At 68.2% G+C, this 27,992-nt stretch overlaps 2 protein-coding genes across 4 annotated transcripts; one reads left to right on the forward strand and one right to left on the reverse strand.

Annotated features, from left to right (window-relative positions):
• The first annotated feature begins 189 nt into the window (after positions 1-189).
• FASTK (Fas activated serine/threonine kinase) lies at positions 190-9,810 on the forward strand. Its single transcript, XM_058020761.1, has 9 exons — positions 190-707; positions 2,989-3,459; positions 4,056-4,204; positions 4,403-4,619; positions 5,085-5,244; positions 6,175-6,266; positions 6,508-7,123; positions 7,562-7,676; positions 9,522-9,810. Exons 1-9 carry the CDS (start codon positions 239-241, stop codon positions 9,606-9,608), a joined length of 2,376 nt encoding a protein of 791 aa, XP_057876744.1. The 5' UTR covers positions 190-238; the 3' UTR covers positions 9,609-9,810.
• A 609-nt stretch (positions 9,811-10,419) lies between these two features.
• On the reverse strand, positions 10,420-27,955 carry SLC4A2 (solute carrier family 4 member 2). Of its 3 annotated transcripts, XM_058020730.1 has the most exons (24): positions 27,913-27,955; positions 27,247-27,301; positions 22,609-22,752; positions 19,134-19,302; positions 18,774-19,009; positions 17,766-17,890; positions 17,385-17,608; positions 16,457-16,593; positions 16,204-16,384; positions 15,979-16,114; positions 15,659-15,842; positions 15,472-15,586; positions 15,203-15,387; positions 14,311-14,524; positions 13,996-14,217; positions 13,665-13,813; positions 13,292-13,486; positions 12,976-13,212; positions 12,758-12,847; positions 12,329-12,495; positions 11,994-12,247; positions 11,565-11,734; positions 11,120-11,293; positions 10,420-10,983 (listed from the first exon to the last, which is right to left on the reverse strand). In XM_058020730.1, exons 3-24 carry the CDS (start codon positions 22,666-22,668, stop codon positions 10,903-10,905), a joined length of 3,705 nt encoding a protein of 1,234 aa, XP_057876713.1. In that variant the 5' UTR covers positions 22,669-22,752; positions 27,247-27,301; positions 27,913-27,955; the 3' UTR covers positions 10,420-10,902. The 3 variants fall into 3 exon arrangements, with proteins under 3 accessions (XP_057876713.1, XP_057876694.1, XP_057876705.1); XM_058020711.1 differs by having other exon boundaries at positions 13,996-14,524; XM_058020722.1 differs by lacking the exons at positions 22,609-22,752; positions 27,247-27,301; positions 27,913-27,955 and adding an exon at positions 20,167-20,229 and having other exon boundaries at positions 13,996-14,524.
• Positions 27,956-27,992: the final 37 nt, after the last annotated feature.

Genomic DNA, 27,992 nt, shown 5'->3' on the forward strand with positions numbered 1-27,992 from the left:
GGATCCCGGTGGGTGGGGGGAGTGCCCGCGGCCGCCCGTGCCCCCCGCCGGCCCGGCCGTCCCGCCGGTCCCCCCGTCACGGCCCCGCCGCTCTGTCCCGCAGGGTCCTCCGGAGCCGCGGAGCCCCCCGCGCCGCGCCGCCCCCGCCATGCTGTACCCGCTGCTGTGCCCATGGCTCCGCGCTCTGACCCGGGCGGGCCCGCGGGGCCCGGCTGCCCGTGAGCGCCGCGGTGCCGCGATGTTCCCCGCCTGCTGCTGCGCCGGCAAGGCCAGGCCGCGCCTGCTGCTGCCCCTGGACCCCTACGGCCATGGGCTGCTGCCCGCCGTGCACCCGGACGGCGGCCGGGGCCGGGCCCACGGCAAGAGGAAGAGCTGGAACTTCATCCACGAGAAGATGAGCTACGACACCTTCTTCACCATGAAGCGGCTGATCGAGCGCTCGCGCAGCGTGGGCGAGGTGCTGCGCTGGGTCACGCAGAACCCGGGCAAGGTGTCGGCCAGTCACTACCCCATAGCGCTGCACAAGCTGGGGCAGCTCCTGCAGCAGCAGCCGGGGCCGCCCGCGGGGGCCGGGGACGGGCGCGGGCCCGCGGGGCAGGTGCTGGAGCAGCCCGAGTTCCACGTGCTGTGCCAGGCCATCGTCAGCGGCTGCGCCAAGTTCGACAACTTCAGCATCGTCAACTGCCTGTACGCGGCGGCCGCGCTGGGTGAGCTCCTGGGGTGACACACGCAGGGTGGGGAGCACGGCGCTGCCACGGCGCCAGCCCGGGTCCTGGACACTGCTGGGTCTGGGGCAGATGGGCTGTGACCCTTGGGGCTCTGGGCAGGGGGCTCAGTGCAGCAGCGATGCTCTGCTCCTCCAGGGCAGGAGGACTGAGTGTCCCTGGCTGGCCAGGAGGTTGGTGCTGGGCAGCTCTGCTTGGCAGCATGTGTGTCAGCCTCTCCTGGGCCGTGTCTAGCTCCAGCTTGAGTTCCAGGCCCTGAAAACCAGGAACCACCCAAGCACCAATGGAGGACACCATGGGTTTGGCTGCACTCTCGGAGGGCACAGGCCCCATAGCACCAGGTGTTGCTGTATGTGAGAGAGGGTTTGAGGTATTTGGGTTCCTGTGCAGCTTCCTTGGCATGCTGCTGAGCTGGGGAGGCTGTGTCCCAGGGAGGGCTGCATCCCAGAGGCTCCTGGGTGACCCTGCAAGTTCTGCTGCAAGCAAGGGGGTGGAATCCACATCCAAAGAGGAGTGGACAGCAGGGCAGGAGGGGGAATCTTTCCCTCTGTCCCGCTCAGATGAGGCCCTATCTGCAGTGCTGTGCTGCTTCCCGCTCTGAAGCCCACCAGCAGGCAGCCATGAAGCGAGCCCAGAGCAGGCCACAGAGATGCTCTGAGAGCTGGAGAGGGACTTGGAACAAGGGCCTGGAGAGGCAGGACAAGGGGGAATGGTTTCCCACAGCCAGAGGGCAGGGTTAAATGTGATATTGGGAAGGAATTCTTCCTTGGGAGGGTGGGGAGGCCCTGGCACAAGTTGCTCAGAGAAGCTGTTGCTGCCCCATCCCTAGGGGTGTTCAAGGCCAGGGGCTTGGAGCAGCCTGGTCTGGCGGAAGGTGTCCCTGGTCACGGCAGGAGGTTGTAACTGGATGATCCCTAAGGTCCCTTCCAACCCAAACAATTCCATGATTCTGCGATCTGGCGGGTGCCTGCCCTCCTTCCCTGGCTCCCCCATCCCGTTCCCGTTGCCCGCAGCCCTGGGCCGGGGCCGGTGCTTGAGGCAGTAACCCGAGCCCCTGCCGGGCCGGGGGGGCCGGCCCAGCCCGCGGTCCCGGGCGGCGGCGCCGGCTGTTTGTTGACGCTGAGCGGGGCTGCCTGCCCTCACCAGGCTCCCCGTGCTGGGCTCCCCACCTTGTTCTGCCCCCTTGTCCCTCATTAACACAAACTCCAGCTCTCCTTTGAGGCCTTTTCACGGAACAAAGCGGCTGCTCAGACCAATTCTGCTCGTTCCCCCAGCTGAGTTCTGATTAACAATAACCCGCAGTGACTGGCCCTGCGCTGCCCTGCGGCCTGAGCCCGCCCAAATCCTGCCGTGATGGGGAACTCCAGGCCCCCCCAGTGCTCTTTGCCTCTGCTGAGGAGATCCCTCCTGACAGCCGAGGCACTGAGCCTGTGCCCAGGCCTGGATAACACGTCCTGAGCTACAGGGAAGTGTTTCCCTGGGAGCCAGGTCTTTAGCACAAGCTAAAGCTGAGCTGGGAAACAGGAGAAGGTCAAAAAAGCCAAAGGATTAGTCTCTGCTGGAACAAACAGGGTTTAGTTTGGTCACATGGGATGGCACAGTTGTTTTCCAACCACAACTTTTTTTTATGAACTTTTTGATGTGAGTTTTTTGAGTGCACAGAGCCTCTGGAAGTGCTCCAGTGCTCCAGGTTGGAGCAACCTGGTCTAGTGGAAGTGTCCCTGCCCATGGCAGAGGTGTGGAACTGAGTGGGATTTAAGGTTGTTTCCAAACCAAAACAACCTGAGATTTTGCGATTCTATGAATTCCTTGTCTTTGAGATGTCTGAGACTTAGGAAATAAACCTTGCCACTGAGGGTGAGCTGCAGTGCTCCCATTGCAGTGGGACAGGTGGGAATGACCCACAGCTCCCTGCAGTGTTTGCTCTGGTGTGGATGCTCTGATGTTCTGCCCGTGCTTTGCCTTCCCCTGCTCGGTTTGGGCACTGACCCAGCACATCCATCCAGTCACGGCAGTGGCCTCCTGCCCGAGCTCTGAGGCGGTTGTGCCGTGGGGCTGAGCCGTGCCAGGTTCCGAGTTGTGCCCAGGTGTGAGCCGTGCCGGGATCTGACGCGTACCCAGATCTGAGCCATGCTGGGATCCGAGCTGTGCTGGGATCTGACCCATGCCGGGATCCAATCCATACCATCCCGTGCTGGATGTGACCCGTGCCAGGATCTGATCCATGCCATCCTGTGCTGGCATCTGACCCATTTCCCCGCAGGGCTGCCCGGGGAGTCGCCGCTGGTGCGGGTGCTGGAGGACGAGTCCCGCAGCCGCCTGGGCCGCTTCAACCAGAAGGACGTGTCGATGGTGTTCAGCAGCGTGATGCGGCTGCACCCCTCCAGCCCGCACCCGCTGGTGGAGTCGTGCCTCAGCAGCCTGGAGCGGCACCTGGAGAAGGAGCGGCACCCCCAGACCCTGTTCCTGCTGCTCTCCTACTACCGGCTGCGGGCGCAGGCGCTGCAGGGCCACGCGGCCTCCGACCAGCAGCTCATCAACAACCGCAAGATCCTGCGCCTGGTGCGGCACACGCTGGGCCAGGTGAGCGCCATGAGGGAGCACGAGCTGGCGCTGCTGGACGAGATGCTGGCCCTGTGTGCCCAGGAGGCCAACAACAAGGCCCTGGAGGCCATCTTCAGCTCCCAGCTCTTCTACGAGAACCGGCAGGAGCGCTTCATTCGCAGCATGGCAGGTGAGGGGTGCCTGGGGGGGTCCAGCGTTTCCCCCTCATTGGGGGTGCAGGGCTCTGGTCAGCCAGGGGACATGGGGGCCTCTGGCAGGGTCGGGGGCAGCCTCCAGCCTGGCCCTAGACATGCTTGGGTGGTGCAGCCTCAGCTGGGGCCCTGCTGAGCCCCAGAAGTGGAGCAGAAGGAACCCTGTGTCATGGCCACCCTTGTCACTGACAGCCCAGCCCTTTGACAGGCTGGGAGCCCCCCATTCCTCTACGGCCTGGGAGGGACTGGGAACCCCTCTTTCCTTCAGGGGCTGTTTTCCCACAGTGACTCCAGGCTGGGCACAGCAGAGTTTTGCTGGGATTTTGCAGAAGGCCCCACTTGTGCACATTCCAGCTGTGCTCCATCTGTGCCTTCTGGCTGTGTATGACAGGAATCTGTCTCAGCCTCTCACCTGACACATACCTGAGGGTTTTTAGGAGCTGCCTGGCTTTTGAGGTTTCTGGGGCTGGCCCTCCTGTCCGGTCCTGTGCTCCCAGGCTGTGGTGGCTGCAGAGGACCTGGGCTGGGGACAGAGCTGGCCCTGTGATGGCCTCCCCGCTGTGTTGGCTCGCAGAGTGGCTGCCCCGGAAGGCAGAGAACCTGACCCCCTACACCATGGCCCTCATCGCCAAGTATGTGGCACGGCACCGGCTGCGTGAGCCACGCCTGCTCGACACCATCGCCAACTTCCTGCTGAAGCGCGGCGAGCAGCTCGACAGCAAGGTGAGCGCTCCCCTCCGTCTGTGGGCACGCCTGGGCACAGCAGCCACGCCCTTCTCCATGGTGAAGGGGCCTTCCAGGGAGCCAGGGGCCTGCCCCAGTCCCGGCGGGTTCTGAGCGTCCGTCTCTTCGTGGCACCGCGCAGGTGGCCCCAACCTGTCCCTTGTCCCAGCCCAGCCCCACACGCCTCTCTTGCCACAGGTGATCCAGAAGTTGGTGTTTCCCTTCAGCCGAATGAACTACCGCCCCTCCAACCACGGCGAGCTCTTCCCCAAGCTGGAGGCCATCCTGGAGCAGAAGGCCGGCAGCTCCCCCCTGGCCACCGTCAACATCCTCATGTCCATGTTCCAGCTCAGCCACTTCCCGCAGACCGTCCTGCACCAGGTCTTCTCCCCAGGCTTCATCACCAATGTCATGAGTACGTGGGGCCATTGCTGGGGTGCTCCCAGCTGGGGTGGGGGCAGTCCCCAGTGGTACGGCTGAGCAGGGGGTGCCCGTGGCGTGGGCTCCATGCGGATGCTCCCGGCTGGCAGAGCCCCAGCTGGGGTAGGGGTGCTCCCTGGTGGCACGGCTGGGCAGGGGGTGCCCATGGTGCCTGTGGCGTGGTCTCCATGCACACCCCGCCCCGCAGGCAGCCCCTACGCTCCTGGGGCACGGCTGGGCAGGGGGTGCCCGTGGCGTGAGCTCCATGCACGCTCTGCCCCACAGGCAGCCCGTACGCTGCTGGGCAGGGCAGGGGTGCCCGTGGTGCCCGTGATGCCCATGGTCTCGATGCACACCCCGCCCCGCAGGCAGCCCGTACGCTGCTGGGGCAGGGCTGGGCAGGGCAGGGGTGCCCGTGGTGCCCTCGGTGCCCATGGTCTCCATGCCCACCTCCCCGCAGGCAGCCCGTACGCGCTGATCGTGCGCCGGTACCTGTCGCTGCTGGACGCGGCCGTGGAGCTGGAGTTCCGCGAGTACAGCGGCCCCCGGCTGGACCCGCGCTACCGCGTGCTCATGTTCGAGCACGCCCTGACCGCCGACGAGGCCAACAGAAAGTACAGGTGAGGGGCCGGGGGAGCAGCCCTGCATGGGGGACAGGGGTCTGTCACCTGCTCTGGCAGCATCCCGCACGGTGCTGGGATGGAGGCCCCTATGGCAGCTCCAAAGCCTGTGGGGTAAAATCACAGCATTATTTAGAATTGCAGAATTGCTTGGGTTGGGAAAGCCTTGGAGACCTCAGTGCCTCAGTGGAGAAGAGGTGATATTCATACAGGGAGAACTGGTTTGGAAGGGCCTCCAAGTCCAGCCAGAGATACCAACAGTGGGGGGGCAGAGGCTGGGTGCAGAGGCTTCCTTCCCAAGGCATTCTTGCAGTCAATGCCCTCTCTGTGCCACGCCAGCCTCACCACACTCCGTGCATTTCGGGGATACCACCTGCTGGAAGCAGGATGTACAGGAGGTCAGGAGACTGGCATACAGGTGAAGGCTTTCAGATTGACAATAAGGAGAGCAAAAAATCAGATGATGGGAATGCATCCTGCACACCCCATTTCCCCAGCAGGATCTGGGCGGAGGAGGAGGAAGGGTGTTTGCATGAAGGGTCTGCACATCTGGATGAAGATGTCATAACAATGCTGGGTCACCTAGCCCCTGAGCCCACCTGTCCCCCAGCACTGCTAAGGCCACCACTGACCTGTCCCCAAGTGCCACATCCACATGACTCAGAGATGAGGACTCCCCCCTGTCCTGGGCAGTGGTGCCAGGGCTGGACAGCCCTTTTAGGGGCTTTTGGTGTCCCAATACTGTGAGGAGCTTTCCTGCCAAAGGAACTGGAGCCCGTCCCCTCTTGACTCCCAACAGCTGAGCCCAAAACTCCAGGCCTGGGTGTCCCACTCCTGGGGGTTCCCATCTCCACATGGATGTACTCAGCACCAACAGTTCTGGGGACACATGCCAGCCCCTGCAGTGCCCTGACTGTCCCCTCCTTGCAGCTACAAGGGGCTGGTGGCCGAGGCCCTGCGGCAGCTGGTGGGGGAGGAATGCTACCGGCAGGACGAGGTGCTGCCCCCTGGGTACTGCACAGGTAACCTCCGGGCTGTGGGCTGCCAGTGGCATCGGGGGGCTGGGGGTGGGAGCTCATGTGGGGCAGAATGAGCTCTGGCTGCTTTGTCACTGCCTGTGCTGTGACACTGCCTTTGGGACAAAGCTCCCGCTGCAGAAGGGGCGTTCCCCTGTCTCTGTTTGCTGGCTCAGAGTCCCAGCTGGGGCACAGAGGTCCGGAGCCGTGTCCCATCAGTAGCTGATCCCTGTTCTCTCTCTCGCAGACTTCCTGCTGTGGATCAACCGCTCAGGCACGGTGCTGCCTCTCTCCCGCGTTCCGGCAGCTTCCAGGGCGCCCCCAGCCACGTCCCCTGTCACCATGTCCCTGCGCTCCAGCGTGCTCGCCCTCACCTCAGATTTGCAAGACTTTGCCCCGTTTGCTGCAGAGGCGCCCAGCAGCCCCCCAGGCCCCCGGGAGGGCAGCCGGGCCGGGCGGTTCCTGCCGGCGCTGTGCCCGGCCCCGGGGGGGCCCTGCTTCCAGCCCCCCTCGGACTATTACTGCGGGCTGAGCAAGGAGCCCTCCCTGGCCAGCCCGGGCAGCTCCACGCTCAGCAGCCCCTCCGAGTGCCTCTCGGCGCCGCCGCCCGGCACCCCCGACTGCTCCCCGCGCGCCTCCGCCGCCTCCCTCTTCCAGTTCCCCATCGGCAAAATCCTGGAGGAGGAGGAGGAGGCGGCCGGCTGCCCCGGCCAGGAGCGTGGCTGCTTCCAGGGGGAGCAGGCCCAGGAGCAGCCCGAGGAGCGCAGCCCCCCAGCCAGCGAGGACGCCGGGCCCTCGCCGTGCCGGCCCAGCCCCAAGCGGGGCCCACAAGAAGGGCCGCAGGGAGCCGAGGAGATCCAGAGGTACGGGCAGGGCCACACCCCGGGCGTGCCCCGGGTCCCCTTCTGCTGTAGAGCCACCCTGGCACTGCCCTGGCCCTGATCCCCTCCCGCAGCACAGCCACCCTGGCACTGCCCTGGCTCTGCTCCCTTCCAGTGGAACAGCCACCCTGGCACTGCTTTGGCCCTGATCCCCTCCTGCAGCACAGCCACCCTGGCACTGCCCTGGCTCCTGCTCGCTGAGACACTCAGCCCTGGCCCCTTCCTGCCCGGTGCCATGGGGCACACACAGACCCAGTCCCCACTCCACTGGGTGCTGTATACAGCTGTCCCTACCACCAGCAGGGTCTGGGCTCAGCTGGGTGCTGCTCTTCAGCTGCCACGGTGCTGGGGAGCAGGGTCCGTGGGTGGGGTGGCACTGTGGGGTGACGCTGCCCTCCCTCCGTGCTGTCCCCTGTGCAGGGTGGTGCTGTCGGTCAATGACAAGTGGCACTACTGCCAGAACTCCGACATCCTGGTGGGCTCCCGGGCCATGCGGGACCGGCACCTGCGGCTGCTGGGATACTGTCTGGTGCAGGTAAGGGGGGCTGTACCCCCTCCTCGGGGCCAGGGCACACGGTGGGTGATGGGCTCAGCGCTGGCATCCCCCTGCAAGGATGGGCCTGGCATCCCCAGTGTAAACACTCCTGTCCCTGTGAGAGGAAGCAGGGATGACTCATCCTCATGTCTCCTCGCCCTCCCCCACCCCATGCAGGACTTTTTCCATGCAGCTGGTGGGTGACACCAGCCCTGATGGAAAGCAGAGACAAGGGACAGTTTGTCCTGTGCGCTAAGACCCGACCTGAGTGAGGGGAAGGGGAAGGGGAGGGTGTTCAGCCCAGGCTGGCAGACACAGCCACAGGGGCAGGATTGGGTCTGGGGCCTTGGGGTGGAATCAGGTGGGGGGACACAGATGGGCCCACGTATGGTGACCTGTGATCCCGTGTGCCAAGGGGGCAGGAGGCAGGTTGGGTCACCACCTGTGCCAGAGCCCTGCCTGCCCTGTTCCAGCCCCAGGTGTTCCCTGCCGAGTGCTGGGGCTGGGAGAGCCCTCAGGTGTGCAGCTCCTTTGGCAAACTCCAGGCGTTGGTTTAGGATGTGCAGCTCCCACGTGCTTCTCTGTGGGTGGTTTTAGCCTGAGGATGTCTTTCTGAGGAGAATGGCACTGGAAAGGAGCCCTCGTCCTGTTCACTCTTGCACTGCAGAGAGGACCAGGATTGCAGCAGTGCCTCCACCGTGCCGTCCCACAGCCATTCCCAAACAGTTTCCCTCCCTGCTGCCGCCAGGCTGTGCCAGCCGCAGCTCCCTCCTCATCCTAGAGCCCAGCAGCCCAGAGCCCCGTGTTTGCGCAGAGCTCCAGAGTCCTGTGACTGCTGAGGAATCACCTGGGAGCTGCCCAGCAGTGTAGCTGGGCTGGGAGCAGGGCCAGCTCTCCCTTGAGCTGGTGTTAGGGCTGGGCTGGGCTGGCCAGGGCTGTCAGTGTCCCTCCTTCAGAAGGCACAGCAGGGACCCAGCTGAAGGGACCTTAAAGGCCATCCAGTGGCAGCCCCTGCCACGGGCAGGAACACCTTCAGCTGTCCCAGGCTGCTCCAAACCCCAGTGTCCAACCTGGCCTGGGGCAGCCACAGCTGCCCTGGGCACCCTGTGCCAGGGCCTCCCCACCCTCCCAGCCAGGAATTCCTTCCCAATATCCCATCCAGCCCTGCCCTCTGGCAGTGGGAAGCCATTCCCCATTGTTTTGTCTCTCCAGGCTGTTGACCTAAGTCCCTCTCCAGCTCTCTTGCAGCCCCTTTAGGCACTGGAAGGGGCTCTAAAGGGTCTCCCCAGAGCCTTCTTTTTTCCAGGTGAAAACCTGTGGGTTGAGGGCCTCCAGCCCTCGGAACCTTTATTCCTCCCGTGTGCTGCCAGTGGCTGGAGCGTGGGTCCCAATGACCCTCAGTCCTGCTCTGTGAGTGCTGCTGGTGCCCTCAGGGCTGTTGGACCCACAGGGTTTCAGGGTTTGCAGCCCCCCAGTCCCCTCAGGGCTATTGGACCCGCAGGGTTTCAGGGTTTGCAGCCCCCCAGTCCCCTGTCACCTTCCATGGAGGGTGCTGGCAGGGGCTTGAGGGTGGTGTGAGGCTTGAGTTCCTCCCTCTGTGTGCCTGCAGCACCTGTCCAGGGCTGTGCTCAGGCTGGATGAGCCAGCAGCTGGGCATTGTCTGCACTTGCCCTGCTGTTGTCCATACTTCTGTCTGTGCCCTCCTCCTCCAGGAGGGATCTGCGTTCTGGTTCTTCCTCCCACCACCACAGAAGGCTGAGTGGGGCTGGGGGCTGGAGATACTGGGGATACAGGTGGGGCCAGACATGCTGTCACTGCTCTGACATGGTCCCTGTCCCCTCACAGCTGCCCTACACGGAGCTGGAGAAGGTGAGTGGCATCGAGGAGGCCAAGCACTACCTGCGGCAGAAGCTGAGGGAGCTACGCTTCTGAGGGACGGATCCGGGGGGTGTGGGGGGCCAGGTGGGTGCTGCCAGCCCCTTCCCCTGTGCCGGGGGATACGGAGCTGCCCCCCATCCCGGGGGGTCGGGGGATATGGAGATGCTCCCCATCTTGGGGAGCCAGGCTGTGGGGCCAGGCTGTGGGCACTGCTCCTGCTGTGGGGCTGGGGGAGTGTGAGATTATTTATTGCCGTTATGGGGGGCTGGGGTGTGACTTGGGGGGTGCCGGAGGGTGGGGGGAGTTACTGGGGAAGGTCCCTCATGGCCCCCCTGCCCCGGCTCTGCCACCTCAGCCTGGTCTGTTGCTGCTGCTGGGCCTGGCCTGGGCACCAGGGCTGTCCCTGTGTCCCCAGCACGGCTGCTGGGCCATGGCACTGGGCCTGGCCCCTCCAGGATCCCAGGGGGCTGTGGTGGAGAATCTGTGCAGGGCCGGGAGCGGGTGTGCACATGGGGCTGTTCCCAGGGCCTGGGCCTGGAGGAGGGGGGTGTTAGGGAAAGGGGAACTTTCCAATAAAACTGGTGAAAAGTGTGCAAAGTCCGGTCTCTTTATTAGTTGAAGGCAGCGGGGGGGCCCCAGCCCGGTAGCCCCCCAGGGACTGCTCGGAGCAGGCTCCCCTGGCAGGGGACTCTCCCAGCACCTCTGCCCTGGGCCCCATGATCGGAATAAAGCTGTTTATTGCCTTTGAATTGCCTGATCCATAAACCCCGGCGGCTTCAGCCGACGCCTGAGGGTGGGGCGGGAGCCGAGGGGCTGCTGAGGGGCCAAGGGGCCCTGTCCCAGACAGCCCTATCCCGTGAGGGGCTCTGTCCCGGGAGAGCCCTGTCCCGTGAGGGGCTCTGTCCCATGAGGGGCTCTGTCCTGGGAGGGCCCTGTCCCGGGGGCCCCTTTTCCGTGAGGGGCTCTGTCCCGGGAGGGCCCTGTCCCGGGGGGCCCTGTCCTGGACAGCTCTGCCCCAGGAGGGCCTGTCCCTGGAGCACCCTGTCTCGGGGGGTCCTGTCCCAGACAGCCCTGTTCCGTGAGGGGCTCTGTCCCGGGGGGCCCTGCCCCAGGAGGGCTTGTCCCGTGAGGGGCCCTGACCCGGGAGGGCCCTGTCCCAGGGGGTTCTGCCCCGGGGGACCCTGTCCCGGGGCACGGGCAGCAGGTGTCTGAGGGGCTGAGCCTGGGGCCGGCGTCTCTTTGGCAGTGCCCTCCGAGGGCCTGGGGGCGCAGGGCCCCGTCCCCGTGGGCACGGCCGCTGCCCCGGCCCCGCGCGGGCTCCACCGCCAGCCGTGAGCCGCCGGCGCCCTCACACCGGCATCGGCATCTCGTTGTACTCGTCCACACCTTCCCGCTCGTCCAGGATGGGCTCGGCCTCGGCTGCGTCCAGCTGCGGGACACGGCGGCTGAGGGGCAGCCAGGGCCCCACGGGAGCCCCCCAGAGCCCCCCGGCCCTGGGAGCCCTCCGGTCCCCGGAGCCCCCCCGGGCCCACCGCTCCCGGGAGACCAGCGACGTGGCCACTTACACACTTCATTTCCCGGTCGGTGAAGATGCGGCTGAGCAGGCACATGCGGAGCGGCACCGTGAGGATGAGGATGAAGGGGAAGGCGAGGGAGGCCACAGTGGACATGACGGCCCAGAGCACGGCCAGGCAGGCCAGCTGCAGCCCGGTGAACAGGTGCATACGCAGCGTGCGCACCTGGGCACAGAGGGCTGTCAAGGCTGGGGCACTGTGTCCCCCAGCTGGGCTCTGTATCGCCCTCCCACCACGGGCACAGCCTGGCCTGGGGCACCCACAGCCCCAGACACGGCCCCCGAGTCCCCACTCTGTCCCCCTGTGCCCCTAAACCAGGCTCTGCCGCAGCCTGTCCTGCAGACACCACAGTGCTCCCACACAAGAGTACCCCAGCCCGGCCACTGTCCCAGACAAGGGTCCTGCCCCAAGGATCCTCCCCAGGCCCCCTCCCCACCTTTTTGACATAGGTGACATCAGGGTGGTGCTTGGGGGGCATCAGCAGCAGCTGCAGGCGCTCGTAGAACTGGATGCCATTGAGGGAGGTGACGCCCATGTAGAGGAAGATGCCGAAGAGCACGGCCAGTGGGATCTGCCGCAGCAGGTCCCCGATGACGATGGACAGCCCTGGGCCAGAGCAGCATCAGCCTGGGGAGGGGGCTCAGCACAGCCCTCCAGCCCCACCTGCCCACTTAACCCCCTCTCGCGGGGAGGGTCCCACATCCCTGTGCCCACTGGGGACAGGATGGCCACATCAATTTGACCGGGGCTCGGGGTGCCCCAGCTCCGTTCCCCACACTGCCCCCTCCCTACCACAGCCTCCCACGGCCCCCCAGCCCCCTCCCCACTGCACTGCAGTCCCCCGGGACCCGAGGGCCGGACCTACCGACCAGCACGGCCACCAGCAGCCCGGTGACCCGCTGCTCCTTCACCTCCTGGATCTTGGGCTTGTCCCCAGGCGCCACGGCCTTGCTCATGACGGTGAGGGCGTTGGCGTGGGTGACGGAGCGCACGGTGGCTGCGGCGAGCCAGGGCAGTCCGAAGAGCGCGAAGAAGCCGCCCATGGCCACGATGAGCAGGAGGTCGAGGTGGAACCCGGAACCCTTCTGCAGCATCCGCTCCTTCTTGCTGATGATCAGCCTGGAACCAGCGCAGACAGTTGGCGCAGCACGGGCTCCCCCTGCCCTGCCAATGCCCCCTGCCCGCCCTCAGTGCACTCACGTGGTGATCTGGGTCTCCATGAAGATGAGGATGAAGACAAGGATGGCGGGGAGGCCACTGGCCACCATCATCCACACGGGGAAGGCACTCTGCACACCCAGAGGGTTGATCACCCAACCCCGCTTGTCTGGGGCTGTCACCGAGAACCCACTGGGCACACTCAGCTTCTGCAGGGAGAGGGGGACACAAATGTTCAGAGGGCACCGGCTGTGCCCCATAGAGTGAGGGGGCCATGGAGGCACCGGGACCCCCAGAAACCATAGTGAGAGGGAGAGAGAAGGTCAGATGCTGGTATGGAGCAGGTGCAGCCCTGCTGGGAGCAGATGGAGCTGCTGACCCGCAGCCAGGACAGTGGGACGGGGCACAGGGATCCCTAGGAGGGTGTGGGGTTAGGTGTGCTGCCCAGGCAGTGGATGGGTGGCTGCTCACCTGTGTGTAGGTGTCCCGGATGCTGTAGTCCACCAGCACCATCACCAGGATGGCGATGGGCACCCCAAAGTCCCCGATGAGCCTCCGGATCTGGGGGGACACCAGTGCCAGCCTGGCTACAGCCCTCCTGGTTCACCCCACGGCACCCAGGCTCAGCCCAGTCCCCCTAGGCTCAGCCCAGCCCCACAACCCCCAGCCCCAGGGCCGTTCCCACACACCCGTCCGGGGAAGAAGCGGCTGTTCTTGAACTTGCGCAGGAAGAAGGCGATGAAGAAGGTGCCGGCCATGAGCACAAGTGAGAGCAGCGCCGTGTTGGGCTGCCCCGTGACCTTGGTGGCACCGCGGGCAGCAGGGCTCTTGTCCAGGGCTGTGGTGTTGGCCACAGTGCCATTGCCCCAGGCCTCGGCCGAGCTGTTGGCGCTCAGGCAGCCATGCAGAGGGTGCTCCTGGAAGATCTGGAGCAGGAGGATGGGATGTTCAGCCCCATCCTGCCTGGCCCTGCCCCACTGCCCTGGGCTCACGCCCACAGCTCACCTTGGCCAGCTTGGAAAAGGTCTCATAGATGAAGATGAGGGAGATGAGAAAGGCAAAGATCTCCTGGGTGAAGCGGGAGACAAAACGCACCAGGAAGCTGCCCTCAAAGGCCACCATGACCAGCACGATGAGGATGAGCCAGAAGCCGATCCAGACACGCCCCACCAGGTACTCCAGCTCGTTGGACGTGCAGAACTGCCCAGCCGTGCAGACAGACAGATGGACAGACAGGTGTCAGGATGGTCACAGGGCTGGACAGAGCCTGGGCAGTGGGGCAGAGCCCTGGCAGGAGGGCCGTGGGGATGTCTGCCCCGGGCAGTGGGACTGGGGTGGGGGTGTCTCCCCAGCCCCAGGGCAGACCCCAGCAGCTCACCGTGAAAAAGGCTTCCTCAAAGACCAGCAGCGGCCCCGAGAAGCCGATGACCAGCAGGGGCTGAGCACCCAGCAGGCAGAACAGGACGCCCTGCAGCGACGTGGAGATGATCAGCTCCGACACCCCGATCAGGTCCTGCGTCTTCTCCCCTGCGGCAGCACAGGCACAGGCACACCATCAGGATGGGCCCTCGGGCACGGCCCTGCCCCGCAGCACACACGGCGGGCAGCACCAGCACCGCTGCAGCTCCCTGCAGCTGCTCCACACCCACACTCACCCAGCAGCCCCGTGCAGCTGTACCACCCTTGGCAGGCTCCACACCCGCACTCACCCAGCAGCCCCCCGAAGGTGATGGCAGGCGACAGCGCAGCGAAGTAGATGAAGATGACGGCAGCGATGCACTGGGGGTCCAGCGCGTCGCGGAAGTCGCTCAGGTAGTGGGGGTACCTCCGCCGCACGTCCCGGATCAGCCCCCCGAAGGGGCGGCCCGTGCGCCTCAGGGGATCGTCGTCCTCCTCGGCCTCGTCCTCCACCACCTTCAGCTTCAGCAGAGCTGGGGGCGAGCGGATGCACAGACAGACAGACAGACAATGAGACCCCAACAGCTGGGACATCCCAAGCCCTGCCCTGGCCCCAACCCTGGCACCTTTCTCCTCAGGGGACTTGGGCTCCAGCAGCAGCCTCCGCTCCTGCTCCATCCTCTTCTTCAGCATCTCGCGCTGGAAGTGGGCGACGCTGCGCAGCAGCTCCTCGCCCTGCACCTCAGAGGGCGGCAGCACCACGCTGCAGTCCAGGAACTCGTTGATGGCGTTCAGAAGGTCGTGACGGTCGTCGGCCAGGTAGGCAGCCTCATGGAATTGCTGGGGGGCCATGGCAGGGTCAGTGCCCACACTACAGCCCTGTGGCTCCTGATAGCCCGGTATTCCACAGACCTGACCCCAAGGCCTCAGCATGGCCCTGGTCCTGGCACAACCCTGAGCCCTAACCCTGGCACAGCCCTGGCCCCCACTCCAGGATGGCCACGAGACCCCAACATGGCAAGGCTAACTGGCATCCTGGCATTGCCCCACACTCCCTAGCCCTGACAGGACTCCAGGCCCTCATCCTGGCATTTTTCTGAGACCCCAGCACTGGCACAATCTGAGCCCTCCAGCCCATCCCATCTGAGTCCTGACCTGCCTGCCCCATCACAGTCCCAAACCCCCAGTCCAGTGCTGTCTGAAGAGCATAGTGCCAGCACGACCCTGAACCCCCAGCCCTGGCACAAAAACCCTGAGCCCCCTGCCCAGCACAGGCTCAAGCCCCTGAACCCCATCCTGGCACTGCCCCAAACCCCTCAGCCGGGCACAGCCCGAGCCCCCGCCCCAGCAGAGCCCTGAACCCCATCCTGGCACTGCCCCAAACCCCTCAGCCGGGCACAGCCCGAGCCCCCGCCCCAGCAGAGCCCTGAACCCCATCCTGGCACTGCCCCAAACCCCTCAGCCGGGCACAGCCCGAGCCCCCTGTCTGTCAGGACCCCCGTGCCCCGGGGCAGGGACCTTGTCGGACATGAGTGTGGAGATGGAGCGCCCAATCTCGTGATAGTCCATGTGGGTGCTGCTGGGGCCCAGCAGCACGAAGAGGAAGCGCACAGGCACGGGCACCTCCAGCACCGCGTCCAGCTCCACGGCCTCCTGCAGCCGCACAAAGGCCATGGTGGGCTGGTCCAGGAACTCCACACAGCCTGGGGGGCACAGGAGGCACAGGGGTCACCAGGGCGCCCGGCACGCGGGGCCCCCACACCCCTGGCCTGCCCACCCCTCCATACCCACGAGCACCACTGTGGCCTCAGCGTTGTCCGGAATCTTCTCCAGCAGCTTCAGCTCGTGCTTTGACTTGGAGCGAGTGATGCCGGCCGGGGGTGTGGGAGTGAGGACCTCCCTCTGTGGGGCAGAGTGGGGGACAGGGTCAGGGCCCTTACAGGGCACGGGCAGGGCGGGGGCCGTGGCACCCACCTCCCGCTCCACGTCGATGCGCGTGTCGTGCTCGCCGGCGTGGCCGGCGATGAGGGGCTCGGTGACGGCAGGCTCGCTGCCCTCGGCCACGTGGTTGGTGCTGTGGTGGTGCACGAGCAGGGAGCCCAGACTGCCCGCCGAGATGTTCCGCGGGAAGGAGAACTCCTTCTCGTCGCTCGGGTGGCTGTGGGACAGGGCCAGGACTGTCCGTGGTGCCCGGTGGCACAGCCATTGCCAGGATCCCAGGGACAGCATCAGCTCCACAGCTCAGGGAGCAGGGCCCGGGGGCAAGGGGCTGTGTCCATGCCCCCCATGCCCACCTGTGCTTGAGCAGCAGTGCCCGCAGCACGTTGGCACGGTCCTCAGCCCGGATCTGGTCCGTGATCACCATCTGCTCCACCACCTGGTGAGCCACCCCCGGCAGCGTCTTTTGGTCCAGGTCCAGGAGCACGGCCCCTGGACAACAGAGGGGGTGCTGGGGCCAGCAGGGACAGGACCCCACCTCACTCACCGTGGGCCCCACAGGGTGGTCCCTGCCTCCCTACCATGGGCCAGGGTCTTGCGGAGCTCCAGGAGGCTGCGGAAGGAGAGGGAGGCCACGTGGGGCTTGCCCCAGCGGTCTGTCTCCTCCTCCACGTCCTCCTCAAACTTGATCCAGCGCGCCGTCTCCTTCCACTGCAGCTCCTGGTTCTTGTCCACCACCAGCTCGTTCAGCTCCACGAACACCTGCAGCACAGCAGGGTCAGTGCTGGCACCCTGGGGCCTGTCCCTGCCCGTGCCCTGCCCAGGACCCCGCACCTCGTGGGGCTGCCGGTCCTGCTTGCGCTGCCGCGTGCTGGGCTCCTTGTGGTCCTTGCTGACGTGCACCACCTGTGCCTTGGCGCTCTTCCGCACCAGGTGCCGGCGCACGCCCGGCACGTCCTCAAACCGGTGACCTGGGACGGGTCAGCAATGGGAGGTGACCACTCTGTGGGGCCCTGCACCTCAGACCCCAGCACGGGGGACACTGAGCCCTCAGGTGTGGGGCTCTGCACCTCAGACCCCAGCACGGGGGGCACTGAGCCCTCAGGTGTGGGGCCCTGCACCTCAGACCCCAGCACAGGGGACACGAGCCCTGGCACAGGTGCCCGTGGAGCTGTGGGATGTGTCCTGCCAGGGAGAGCTCAGGGCAGAGCCATCATCCCACTGCTGGAGGCAAGTGCTGCAGCTTTGGGGGGGTCACCGGGTCACCATCAGCAATGCCACCAATCGAGGTGGCTCCTGGCACCAGGGTCACCTGTTCCCTATGTGCCAAGGCCCACCCATGGCCACCAGCATGTGGGCTCTGCCCTGGCTGTGCTCCCATGGCAGCTCCACAGCAAAAGCATCACCTGCCACCCTGAGAGCCCTGGGCTGTGAATCCCTGGGGCTGCTGAGTGCCCAGGGGAGCCACCACCACTGCTACTGCTGTCACTGGCTCCAGCTGCCCAGCTCCTGGCTCCTGGCCATTTCACAGGGACTCAGCCCAGCCGTGGCTCCAGGGATGGGTCCCCTGTGGTTGTGCCTAGCACTGGGAGCAAGGTCAGTGCCTGCACCCAGCCCAGCTTGGCTGCAGCCGCAAGGCAACCTGGCACTGCCAGCCCCACCATCCCAAACCCACCATCCCCAGCCCCACTCCACTGTCCCAGCCCACTCTCCTGACACAGAGTGGCCACCAGGGCAGCCTCAGGGGCACAGCCCCACTCACTCTTCATGTAGTCCAGGTCAGCCGAGGCTAGTGTCTGTGCCTCCGACTCGTCTGTGGGCATTTTCTGGTAGCGGTCCTGCTCTGCGGCCGTCATGCTGCCGATGCAGCGCCGCTCGTGCAGGTTGTAGCTGCGGTGCCCCGGCTGGGATTTCGGCGCAGGGCGGCCCGGGGACCCAGCCTCGGCGGCTGCCCCCTCCCCCAGGGCCCCCTGCTCGGCATCAGGGCTGCAAGGCAGGAGCCCAGCTCAGTGCTGAGCCCCCTCTGCACCCCAGGCCTGCCACGGGGTACGGGAAGGGGCTGTCCAGCCCCACTCTGCCATGGGGCAGTCAGAGGACACTGCCCACTCCCCAGGAGCCCCAGCACGGCCCAACCCCGGCTCACCTGCTGGCCTGGGCTTCCTTCGGGGCCGTGCCCCCTCGGGGCTCAGGGGGGGAGCCGGGCAGTGCCGCGGGGGCCGCCGGCTCCTCTGCCTGCCGGTCGCTCGCCTCATCCTCCTGCAGGAAGAACTGGGGGGGCAGCGGGTGAGCCGGCTGCTGGGGAGCCGCATCTCCCTGGCCATGGCAGCACCGGCCCCGGCTCCTCCGGTGCCCAGCTGTGCCCAGGCACACTGAGCTGGGAGGCACCGCGCTGAGCCAGGGGAGCACGGCGCTGAACCAGGGGAGCACGGCGCTGAGCCAGGGGAGCACAGCGCTGAGCCAGGGGAGCACAGCGCTGAGCCAGGGGAGCACAGCGCTGAGCCAGGGGAGCACTGTGCTTAACCAGGGGAGCACCACGCTGAACCAGGGGAGCACGGCGCTGAGCCAGGGGAGCACAGCGCTGAGCCAGGGGAGCACAGCGCTGAGCCAGGGGAGCACAGCGCTGAGCCAGGGGAGCACCGCGCTGAACCAGGGGAGCACGGCGCTGAGCCAGGGGAGCACAGCGCTGAGCCAGGGGAGCACAGCGCTGAGCCAGGGGAGCACTGTGCTTAACCAGGGGAGCACCGCGCTGAACCAGGGGAGCACTGCGCTGAGCCAGGGGAGCACAGCACTGAGCAAGGGGAGCGCAGCGCTGAACCAGCGGGGCACCGCGCTGAACCAGGGGAGCACAGCGCTGAACCAGGGGAGCACAGCGCTGAGCCAGGGGAGCACCGCGCTGAGCCAGGGGAGCACAGCGCTGAGCCAGGGGAGCACGGCGCTGAACCAGGGGAGCACAGCGCTGAACCAGGGGAGCACAACGCTGAGCCAGCGGGGCACAGCGCTGAGCCAGGGGAGCACCGCGCTGAGCCAGGGGAGCACCGCGCTGAACCAGGGGAGCACCGCGCTGAGCCAGGGGAGCACAGCGCTGAACCAGGGGAGCACCGCGCTGAGCCAGGGGAGCACCGCGCTGCCCCCGCCCCAGCCCGGCCCTCACCTGCACCGCCTCGGCCGGCCCGGGCTGCCGCAGCTCCTCCGCCGACCGCTCCGTCTCCGTGTCACACGCGTCATCCTCATCCTCCTCAGCCTCCTCGATGGTGGGGGTCTCTCCGGGGACAGAGGCACGCCGGGCCTTCTTTTTGCCCTTTTTCGGAATGCCCTTCTTGCGGCGGGCGTCCGAGGGCAGGTGCGTGGAGAGCGGGTGGTGGATGTGGTGGGACGACTGGCGGTGGTCTGGGGGAACCGGGAGTTGGTGCTGTGTTCCCTGCCCATTTCCTGCCAGCTCCCCACTCCCTGCCTGCCCCCTGTCCGCCCCCTGCCCGTTCCCTGCTCCGTGCCCGCCCTTGGCCCCGCTCACACTCGAAGTCCTCCTCGCCGTAGCTGCGGCCGGCCTCCTCGGCGTTGCGGGGGTGGGCGTCGTTCAGGATCTCCTCGAAGCGCTCCACGCCCAGGGCCTTGTTCAGGTCCTTCTCCTCCTCCTCCTCCCCGAAGGCAGGTGAGCCGGCGCCCAGCGCCTCCTGCTCGGGCTGCGGGAGGGCACGGGGATGAGCGGGCACGCGGCAGCACCGCTTCTCACTGTGCCCCGGCCCCAGCATGCCCCGGCCACGCAGCCCCGCGAGATGGGTGCCCCGGGCAGGGCTGTCTGAGCCCCGGAGGCACCCAGGGGCTGGGCACCCCTGCCCTGGGCTGTGCACCCCTGTCCTGTCCTGGGCACCCTTGCCCTGGGCACCCCTGCTCTGGGCTGGGCACCCCCTGCCCTGTCCTGGGCACCCCTGCCCTGGGCTGGGCACCCCCTGCATCATCCCACCCCACGCACCCCAGCACCCCCGGCCTCAGCGCTGTGCGCCCGTGTCACCTCCGCCCCAGGGTGTCACCTCCACTCCACGTGCTACAGCACCCCAGCTCCAGGCCCTGAGCTGTGCCCCGGGTATCCCCTGCCCTGCTCTCCTCGAATGGGACCCAGCACTGCCAGTGTTGTACCCCTGCACAGCCGCAGCTCCCCCAGTTCTGTGCCCCTGTACCACCCCAGCACCCCCAGTGCTGTGCCCCGGTGCCGTGCCCCCCCCAGTGCTGTGCCCCGGTGCCGTGCCCCCCCCAGTGCTGTCCCAGCCCCTGGCCCGCCGAGCCCTCGGCTCTGTGCCCCCCGCCCCGCGCTGCCGCTGCCCCCCAGCCGGGGGTGCCAAGGGTGGGCTCGGGGGGAGGGGCTGCGGGGGCAGGGGGCGGTGCTGGGGGCGGGAGGGGATGCGGGGCTGGGGGCGCAGAGGGATGTGCAGGGTGCGGGGGGGCTGCGGGGGTAACGCGGCACCGGGGGCTGCGGAGCTGGGGGGTGCGGAGGACGCGGGGCCGGCGGCTGCGGGGGCTGCGGGGGGCGCGTCCCCGGCCGGTCCTACCTGAGTCATGGCGGAGCCGCTCCCTCCGCAGCTCCCGCAGCGCTTTATCGGAGCGGCGGGACCGGCCGGGGATGGGGCCGGGGGTGGGGGGAGAGCGGGGGGGGGCGGGGGAGGGAACCGGGGGGGCGGCGGCTCCGTCCCGGCCTTGCCAAATATTGACGGAGCCGCCTCGCGCCCGTCTCAAGGTGACGGCGAACGCAGAGGGCACCGGCGGCACCGCGGCACCGGCGGCGGCCCCGAGCGACCGCCCCCCCCGGAATGCACCGAGGCGCCCCGGGATGCACCGGGCCCGCCCGGGATGCGCCGATCCCCCGCCACCTCCGGCCCCTCGGGACGCACCAATGGCCGGGACCCACCGGCTCCTCCCGCCGAGCCCCGGCCCCCGAACCACCGGCTCCCCCGGCCCGGCGCGGATTGCCCGGAGGGCAGCGAGCCCACGGCCGCGCTCCCATCCCCCGGGGCCCCACGGACCCCCGGTAAATCCTCCCCAGCCTTGCACCCCTCAGCCCCGGCGGGGGATGCACAGCCGAGCCCCCCACCACGGCCCCACCCAGTGACCCCGGGATCCCCGGAGTGGGGGAGCAGGGGTGTACAGGGGCACCCCAGGCACCGGGGTCTGCCTGCAGGGACAGCGGGGGTGGAGCTGCCAGCACCCCGAGTGGGCACCCCAGCAGCACCTGCGGGTCCAGGGCTGTGCCATGGCCACCCCACATGAACCCCAGCCCAGGTATCCAGTTTGGGCACAGGTGCCCCATACCCGTCCCCAGTGCACAGTGACCCTGGGCTCCCAGGGGGTTACCCAGACAGTGACACAGGGAGTCACTCTGCAGTGGGGTGACCCAGGTGATGGCCCATGCCACCCCATCACACCCCGGCACACAGGGGCTGCCACGTGACGGCAGGGGTGGCCTCAGAGCACATCCTGCACCTGCATCTCCCCCTCCTGCCACATCCCTCCCACCTTCCCCGTGCCCCCTTTGATCCCCCAGACCCCCAAGCCCCTTTGGCCACAGCCCCATGGCCCCAAACCTGCCGGGCTCCATCCTGCACCCCAGCAGCACCCACTCCACCTTTGTCGGGCACCTGGCATCACCATGGCACAGGCAGGCACGGTGCCCTGGGCTGGCAGCGCACAGAGAGCCCCCAGAGCCCCCCTAGGCCGCAGCTTACCTGGGAGCCCCGGAGGAACTCCATTAGGATGGGGCCGGTCCCATCCCCGGTCACGTGCGGGCGGCGGGGCTCGCCAGCAGCACCGGGCGGCCGCGGCGTGACACGGGGCTCAATCATTAACCCGGCCAGAAACGGCCGCCAGGGCAGCGCTGGCACCGCGGGCACCGCCACCGCCCGGCCACCGGCGGCGCTGGCACCGCGCAGCCCCAAGGGCGCCCGGCACCCTGGCACGGCTGGCCTGGCCTGCCCCGGGGGGCTGGGCTACGGGGCAGGTGGTACACAGCACTGCCAGCACCCACAGCCCTGCCCCACACCTGAACAAGAGCTGGGGCAGGTGCACTGGGCACTGCCAGCACCCGCAGCCCTGCCCCGGGGGCTGAGCAATGGGGCAGGTGGCACTGGGCACTGCCAGCACCCACAGCCCTGCCCCGGGGGCTGAGCAATGGGGCAGGTGGCACTGGGCACTGCCAGCACCCACAGCCCTGCCCCACACCTGAGCCAGGGGCCGGGGTAGGTGCAATGGGCACTGCCAGCACCCACAGCCCCGCAGTCGGGCATCCCCCCGGTGCACCACGGGCTGTGCCATGACACCCGTCACCCCTCCAGGCACTGCAGGGGCTGTGCCATGACACCTGTCCCCCCTCAGGCACTACCAGGGGCTGTGCCATGACACCTGTCACCCCTCCAGGCACTACCAGGGCTGTGCCACGACACCTGTCCCCCCTCAGGCACTACCAGGGGCTGTGCCATGACACCCGTCACCCCTCCAGGCACTACCAGGGCTGTGCCATGACACCTGTCACCCCTCCAGGCACTGCCAGGGCTGTGCCATGACACCTGTACCCCCTCCAGGCACTGCAGGGGCTGTGCCATGACACCTGTACCCCCTCCAGGCACTGCCAGGGCTGTGCCACGACACCTGTACCCCCTCCAGGCACTGCAGGGGCTGTGCCATGACACCTGTCACCCCTCCAGGCACTGCCAGGGCTGTGCCATGACACCTGTCACCCCTCCAGGCACTGCCAGGGCTGTGCCATGACACCCGTCACTCCTCCAGGCACTGCCAGGGCTGTGCCATGACACCTGTACCCCCTCCAGGCACTGCAGGGGCTGTGCCATGACACCTGTCCCCCCTCCAGGCACTGCCAGGGCTGTGCCATGACACCTGTCCCCCCTCCAGGCACTGCAGGGGCTGTGCCATGACACCCGTCACCCCTCCAGGCACTGTCGGGGGCTGCAGCCTCTCATCCCCCGCCCCGCGGTGGCACTTACGCTCTGGAAGGCTGAGGAGACGATGTGGTGAAGCTCGGAAGACACCTGGGAGTGGGTCATGGCGCTGGCACGGCCCCCGGCGCGGCCGGCTTAGCCCTTTTCCTTCTCGCGGGGGCTCAGGGGACGCTCTCGGGGCAGCATAACCTGGGGGCACACGGGCGATCAGGGGTGCCCCGGGCCGTGCCGCGGGCGGGGCCGGGGCTGCCCCTCCTCGGGCCGCGCTGGCTCCGGGCCGGTTTGTCTTGGCCACCGGCTGGAATGGCAGAGCCGCGGCCAAGACAAACGCGGGGAGGGGAGCGGAGTCGGGGCAGCGGGACCCCGGGCAGGCACCCAACCCTGCGGGGTGCGGGCAGCGGGCCACACTCGGGGGGCACCGCGGCTCCCGACCCTGCCGAACGCCCACAGCCCTCCCCCGTTACCCCAACCCGGCCCAGCTTCCACCCACGTTCCCCCTTGGCAGCTGCCCGGCCCCGCGCTGACCCCTGTGGCACCGGCGTGCCGCGTTTATTGCCACGGGAGGTGCCCACGTGACGGGGGCACCGGCGAGGGTGGTGACGGATGACTGCGTCTCACATGGGTGGCATCACCGTCCCGTCACCGGCACCGCTGGGGTGCCCGCACGGCGGCCGCGGCGAGGCTGCAGGAGCCGTGCTCAGTGAGTGCCGAGGCTGCGGCTCCGAGCCTCACCGCAGCCCTGAATCCCACCTATTCCCAAAATTCGGTGCTACCCTGCTCCGGCTTCACCCTAATCCCCGCTGCCGTCCGGGGCCGGAGCCAGCACATCCACATTCCAGCAGGCAGATTATCCGCCCTGCCACGCCGCTCTCCTGGGGCGCCCGCCAAGCCGCCGCCAGCGCTCAACCCCCCCAAACTCGGGATGGGACCCTCCCTCGGGGGGACCCGCGGCTGGGCCACCGCCTCGCCGGGCGCACAGGACGGTGCCGCCGCTGTGGGCACTAAGCAGCTTTTTGGGCTTAATCTCGTGGGCAGCTCGGGATTAGTTTGGGAACACACTGGGATTGTTCTCGGGAACGTCGTGCTTTCACCAAAACACCCGAAACGGGGGTCCTGGCCCCCAGGTGCCACAGCACGGGCCCGGCGGGATGGTGACACTGGGGACATGTGGCTCCCGGGAGCCGGGGCCATGACCCCGCTGGAAAGGATGACGGAGAGCTGGGGGGGACAGGGGGACACTTCTGCTTTCCATCGCTGAGTCACGGACGAGTGGCGGCCGGGAACGGCTCAGGGCTCGCGCCAGCCCCGTGGAAAGGGGCCAGAACAAGCCTTGGTTGGTGCCCTGCGGCCAGCCCCACTCCCGGGGCGCGCTGGCACCCTGGCATGGGGGTCGGGTCCAGAGCACACACCCCAGGACAGTCCCACGGCCACCACACGGCAGCTGCAGCGCCGCCACCTCGCCCTGCCGCCGGGCAGAGGGGTCAGGACACGCACCCGAGCCCATGGCGGCGACGGCACCGTGCCGGTGTCGGTGCTGGCACCGGCACCGGCCGCGCCCCGCGGCACAATGGCCCCTTGTGCAGGCCGGGCCGCCCCGATAAGCGATAAGCGGGGCAGGAGCGCTCCGGGCGCTGGGAATGACCTGCCGCTGCCACGGGCGCCCAGCGCCGCTGCCACGGCCACTCCCGCGCCGCCGGAGTCACATTCCTGGGACCGGCCCCGGCCTGCCTGAGCTGCTGAGGCGATTACAGGGCTCGGCCCCGGCCCCACACCGCCTCGGGGCTGCCCGGAGCTCCCGGACCCAGCCTGTGCCGGGAGCCACCTCCGGCACCGCCAGCACCGCTGGGAAGTGGGACAAGGGTGCTGGCATTCACAGCACATACACCTGCCCACACCTGCACAGTTATGTCCTGGACAGCCTGTCCACAGCGGGACAACCACAGCTGCACTGGGACAATCACATCGTGGGCAGCCACAACAGGACATCCTGGACAATCACAGCCAGGACACCCACAACCACACTGAGGCACCCACGGCCTGGGCAGCCAGGGCACACATCCACACCAGGACAGCCACAACCACACTGAGGCACCCACGTCCTGGGCAGCCAGGGCACACATCCACAGCAGGACAGCCATGTTCATAGCACAGAGCCAAGACCCCATGAGAAGAGACAAGACTGGGGGTGGGGGACCCCCAGGGCAGCAAGTGTCCTCCTGCCCACTCTGCCATGCCAGTGCCCCCAGTAGCAGCAGCACCAGGACTCCTGCCAGAACATGTCCTGCCACCACTGTGTCACCGGGCAGATCCCTGGCATGGGCTCAGTGCACACACATGTGCCACCCATTCCTGCGCCCAAATTGGCATCAAGGCTGATGGTGACCCCCGTAGCACGTTCCCCAGCCTTGGTGGTGACACCAGCAGCCCCCTTGGTGACAAGGAACAGCACACCGTGTCTGTTGTTGCTTCCTGGCTGGCAGCACCTCCAGCACGGCATGTGCCAGGCAGGAGGAATGGCTGGGGCGAGGCCAGCACAGCTCAGGCTGTACTCATCCCGTGGGCAGACGTGCCCATGGAACAGGGAAGTCAGGAGACCCCCAGTGCCCTGCACCCCGAAATGGAGGACCAGGGGGCGCTCCAGCACTCTGCCCACCCCCAAAGATGGGAGGACCCCAGCTCCCTGCAGCCCCTTGCTCCCTGCCCCATCTCACCTGGCTGCCCCGGGAAACCCCTGGGTGTCACTGGCACCCAGTGTGCCCCCAGATGCCACCCAACAGGGGCACTTGGGACCCTGCAGCCCTTGTCACCACGGGACAGAGCCGGACCAGACACCACTGGCTCCCACCCGGCAGAGCTTCCCATGCTGAAACTCCAGAAACCAACACCAAAAATGTTCACCTCCCCCCGCCCACACCTCTGCCCACGACCTCAAACCACCGGATCTGGAGATGAGTCACAGCTCTGCACCCACATGGTGCCACCACCGCGGTCACTGCCACGGTCACCAATGTGCCAGGCACCCTCCAGCACCCGTCTGCCACCTCAGAGCGGCCGGGATCCCCCCGCAGCACCAGACCTGCAAGCGCCTCCCGCCACTGTCGCCATCCCAGCCCCAGGAGGGGACAGGCACAGCTGCCAGCACTGACAGCACTGACAGCTTGGTTCCTGTAGGACGGCATCGTGGAGGGGTGGTCTGGACACGGGGACAGCCACTCTGTCCCCTGCGGCACGGCTGGCCGCCGCCCACCCCCTCGGCTGTCGGAGCCCACCGCGGAGGGGTCGCTGCCGCTGTGCCAGCCCCGCTCCCGCACCGGCCCGGCCCCACTCACCCCATCACCCGCGAGCCGCTCCGCCGAGGCTCCGGCAGCTGCCCCGGCCGGGGTCCTGCCCGGCGGGAGGGACCGGGACCCCCGGCCCGGCAGGGGCGAGGCGGGCCCGGAGCAGGAGCGCGGGCAGCGGCGCCGTGCCCGGGGCTGCCGAGCGCTGCCCGCAGTTTTATACCGGCTCCGGAGGAAAACAACCCGCGGGAGCTGCGGCGGGAGCGCGAGCCTTTGTTCCCTGGAGCAGCCCGGATCCAAACGCTGAAGCGCTGCCAAGTCCTCCGCCGAGGCTCCCGTGGCGATCCCGCTCCCGCCCCAGGCGTGTTTGGGGACACGGGGGACACGACCCCCTCGGCGAGCGCAGGGTCCCACCCCGGGGAGGGCAGTGCCACCCCCTTGGCCCGGCGCCCCTGGAATGCCCCAGCGCGGCGCCCTCGGGCAGCCAGCCCGGCCCTGCGGCCGCCCCGTCCCGTCTAATGACAGGCTGCCGCTGTGGGGGCTGAAACGGGGACAGCGCGGGGACACGGCTCCCACGGTCCCCTCCCTGCCGCCGCCCGGGACGGCGCTCGGGCACGGGGGCACCCGGGCCACCCTCAGCCCTGCCCGGGGCACGGGAGGCGCCGGGAGGGTGCCCCAGCCCGTGCTTTGGAGCCCTCCCGCAGCCCCACGTCCCGCAGTGTCGCCGCCCGCCCGGCACAGGTGACAAGGCAGGTACAGCGCTCCCTGAGGAGCGGCGGAAGGGCTGCCGGCGGGGAGGCGCAGCCGCCGGTGCCAGCGGATCGTTAGAACGATCAAATCCCGGCTTTTTGGCAAGCGCTTGAAGTGGTGCAGCGACCCCGAAGGGCTCGACAGCAGGTTCCCAGCTGGAGCCCCCTCCGCGCGGGGACGGGGCAGGCACGGAGCCCTTCCCGCAGCACCGGGAGCTGCCAACAAAATTCCACAGCGGAGCGATCCCAAATCCCGACACCGTGCCGCAGAGCAAGCGTCTGTGCGGCTGCCGAGAGGCGCCGCAGCCCCCCAAACCTGCGCGCACCCCAAACCTGCTGCCCCGTCCCCGGGGAGCGCTGCGGGGCCACGGGAGCCCACGCTCCGTGGGAGAGCCCGGGCTGGAGCCGTGCCCGGCGTTGCTCAACCCCGGATGGTTTCGCAAGGGGCAGTGCCCCGGCACCGGCGGCGCTCAGCGGGCACCGCGCGGCTCCCCGGGCCCCTCGGAGCCCCCGTTGGACGGTGGGGGCGGCTGGATGACCCAGAGCCCTCCCCGGCCCCGGGGACCCCCGGAGCGCCCCGCGGGCGGGGAGCGGGGGGTGCGGGGGCTCCGGGCGTGCGACGGGGACACGGAGCGGGTCCCGGCCCGGTCACTCACCTGCCGAGGGCTGCCGGGCTCAGGCGCCGCGGGGCAAGCGCATGGAGCGGCCTCGCTGCAAGAGAGGGACGGGCGTGGGTCAGGGGGCTCCCGCTGCCCCGGCACCCAGCGGCACCCGGGACCGCCCCGCACGGAGCTCCGGGGCGGGACCGGGGCTCAGCGTCCCGGGCGGCACCGCTGCCGGCCGGGGGATGGTGCCGGGGTGGCCGGGAGGGGGCCGGGGGTGCCCGGGCTGGGTATAGCTCCACCTGCAGCCGAAGGAGCCGAGGCACCGGAGCATGTACCGGGAAAGCCCGGGTCCCGGGACACGGCACAGCCCCGTGAACCCCCGCAGCGTGGCTGGGACCCCGGAAGGAACCGGGGAAAGCAGAGCCGCGGCCGCGCCGGGACCTGCGGCTGCCAGGGCGGGGCAGGACCCGACCGGGACCGGGACCGGGGCTGCCGCGGGCGGGCGGGGCGGGAGAGGAGGGAGCGGAACGGAGGGGGCTCGGTGAGAGCAGCGTGCGGGGAGCGGGGACAGCACCGACTGGGACGGGCGGCACCGGGAGGGTAGGGGCACTGGGACGGGACCGGGACCGGGACAGGGACAGGGACCGGACCAGCCGTGCTGCGCCCCGCCAGCCTCACCGCCTCCTTCACGATCCCGCTGCCGGTGCCGCTGCTTACCGGACAGTCCAGCCGCGCCGGGCGGGTCTGCGCGTCCCCGCGGGGCGGAACGGCGGGAGCGCGCCGGGGCGGGGCGGCAC

This window comes from Melospiza georgiana, chromosome 1, assembly GCF_028018845.1.
Source record: "Melospiza georgiana isolate bMelGeo1 chromosome 1, bMelGeo1.pri, whole genome shotgun sequence".
Classification (NCBI taxonomy): domain Eukaryota; kingdom Metazoa; phylum Chordata; class Aves; order Passeriformes; family Passerellidae; genus Melospiza; species Melospiza georgiana.

What these genes read in the sequence shown, in the direction of transcription:
- SLC4A2 (XM_058020711.1), bottom strand. Translation starts at nt 22,668, where the DNA reads ATGACCCACTCCCAGGTGTCTTCCGAGCTTCACCACATCGTCTCCTCA. An exon ending in CGGCGAGGAGGACTTCGAGT is followed by an intron (nt 19,010 to 19,133) that starts GTGAGCGGGGCC and finishes CGGTTCCCCCAG; the next exon opens with ACCACCGCCAGTCGTCCCAC. An exon ending in ATGTCACCTATGTCAAAAAG is followed by an intron (nt 11,294 to 11,564) that starts GTGGGGAGGGGG and finishes CTCTGTGCCCAG; the next exon opens with GTGCGCACGCTGCGTATGCA.
- FASTK (XM_058020761.1), top strand. Translation starts at nt 239, where the DNA reads ATGTTCCCCGCCTGCTGCTGCGCCGGCAAGGCCAGGCCGCGCCTGCTG. An exon ending in GAGGCCAACAGAAAGTACAG is followed by an intron (nt 5,245 to 6,174) that starts GTGAGGGGCCGG and finishes CCCTCCTTGCAG; the next exon opens with CTACAAGGGGCTGGTGGCCG. An exon ending in GCCCCCTGGGTACTGCACAG is followed by an intron (nt 6,267 to 6,507) that starts GTAACCTCCGGG and finishes TCTCTCTCGCAG; the next exon opens with ACTTCCTGCTGTGGATCAAC.